Source organism: Herpailurus yagouaroundi, unplaced genomic scaffold (genome assembly GCF_014898765.1).
Source record: "Herpailurus yagouaroundi ecotype Mexico unplaced genomic scaffold, PumYag 218, whole genome shotgun sequence".
In the NCBI taxonomy this organism is placed as follows: Eukaryota; Metazoa; Chordata; class Mammalia; order Carnivora; family Felidae; genus Herpailurus; species Herpailurus yagouaroundi.
In genome coordinates this window covers 7,267,735-7,268,940 of record NW_024412449.1, presented here as the reverse complement: position 1 = coordinate 7,268,940, position 1,206 = coordinate 7,267,735, and the positions used below count along the sequence as shown (strand labels likewise).

Genomic DNA, 1,206 nt, shown 5'->3' with positions numbered 1-1,206 from the left:
TCAGTGGAAGATTTCAAGCCTGCATGAGAAATTCCTTGTGGCTACTTTTCTCAGAGCTCCCTTCACGTCCTTGTTTCTCAAGCTATAGATGAGGGGATTAAGCATAGGTGTCACCACTCCATAAAACACAGACACCAGTTTTTCCTGTTCTTTGGAAGACTTTGGAGTCATGTAAGTGACAATTGCTGAGCCATAAAAAAGGATGACCACCATGAGGTGGGAGCCACAGGTAGAGAATGCCTTGAGCCTCCCCACAGCTGACTTCATCCTGACCACAGTCACTATGATGTGACTATAGGATACCAGAATTAGGGAAACAGGTATGAGGAGAATCACAACACCCATGAGGAAAATGACCATCTCTGAAGTATGAGTGTCTGTGGATGCCAGGATCAACAGTGCAGGGGCCTCACAAAAGAAATGAGCAATACTATTGCTGCCTTGGTAGGGTAAACTTAGTGTAAAAGTGGTATCTACCACAGACACCAGAATGCCGCTGGTCCATGATCCTGCAGCCAGCTGGACACACACCCTCCAAGTCATGATGCTAGGGTAATGCAAAGGGTTGCAGATGGCCACATACCGATCATAGGACATCACTGCCAGAAAGGCACACTGGGTGCACCCAAAAATGAGGAAGAATAGAAGCTGAGTTGCACAACGTGTGAATGAAATGACCTTCTTCTGGGATAGCAGGTGGGCTAGGGCCTGGGGAACGATGTTGGTAGAAAAACAGAAGTCAGCCAGAGATAAGTTGCAGAGGAAAAAATACATGGGTGTGTGAAGCCGGGAGTCAACCTGAACAAGGTACGTGAGAAGCAGATTTGCAAGCACAGTGATGAGGTAGACACCCAGGAATAAAATGAACAGCAACTTCTGGGTGTGTGGGTCATCAGAAAGTCCCAGAAGGAGGAATTCTGTCACCTGTGTCTGATTTGTTTCTCTCATAGTTTGTCTCTTTTTTCAGTAAGAAGTCTCTTTTTACAGCATGTAGTTTTATAACTATTATAAAACTATATAATTCAGATTTGGAGGGCTACAGAATTGCCCTCAATCACTACCAGCCATTCCAAGCATCCCCTTTATATAGATAATCACGCTGTTTTAGTTGGAACATTTTCAGTGTTGCAAAACTTAATGCTTCTAAGATGGTGCATTCATTTTTAGTGTCATCTGCAAATGTAGAGTAGATCAAAATAATCATCT

General features: G+C 43.9%; 1 protein-coding gene across 1 annotated transcript; it reads right to left on the bottom strand.

Annotated features, from left to right (window-relative positions):
• On the bottom strand, positions 1 to 948 carry OR2D2 (olfactory receptor family 2 subfamily D member 2). The gene has a single exon (XM_040457022.1). It carries the CDS (start codon positions 946 to 948, stop codon positions 1 to 3), a length of 948 nt encoding a protein of 315 aa, XP_040312956.1.
• Positions 949 to 1,206: the final 258 nt, after the last annotated feature.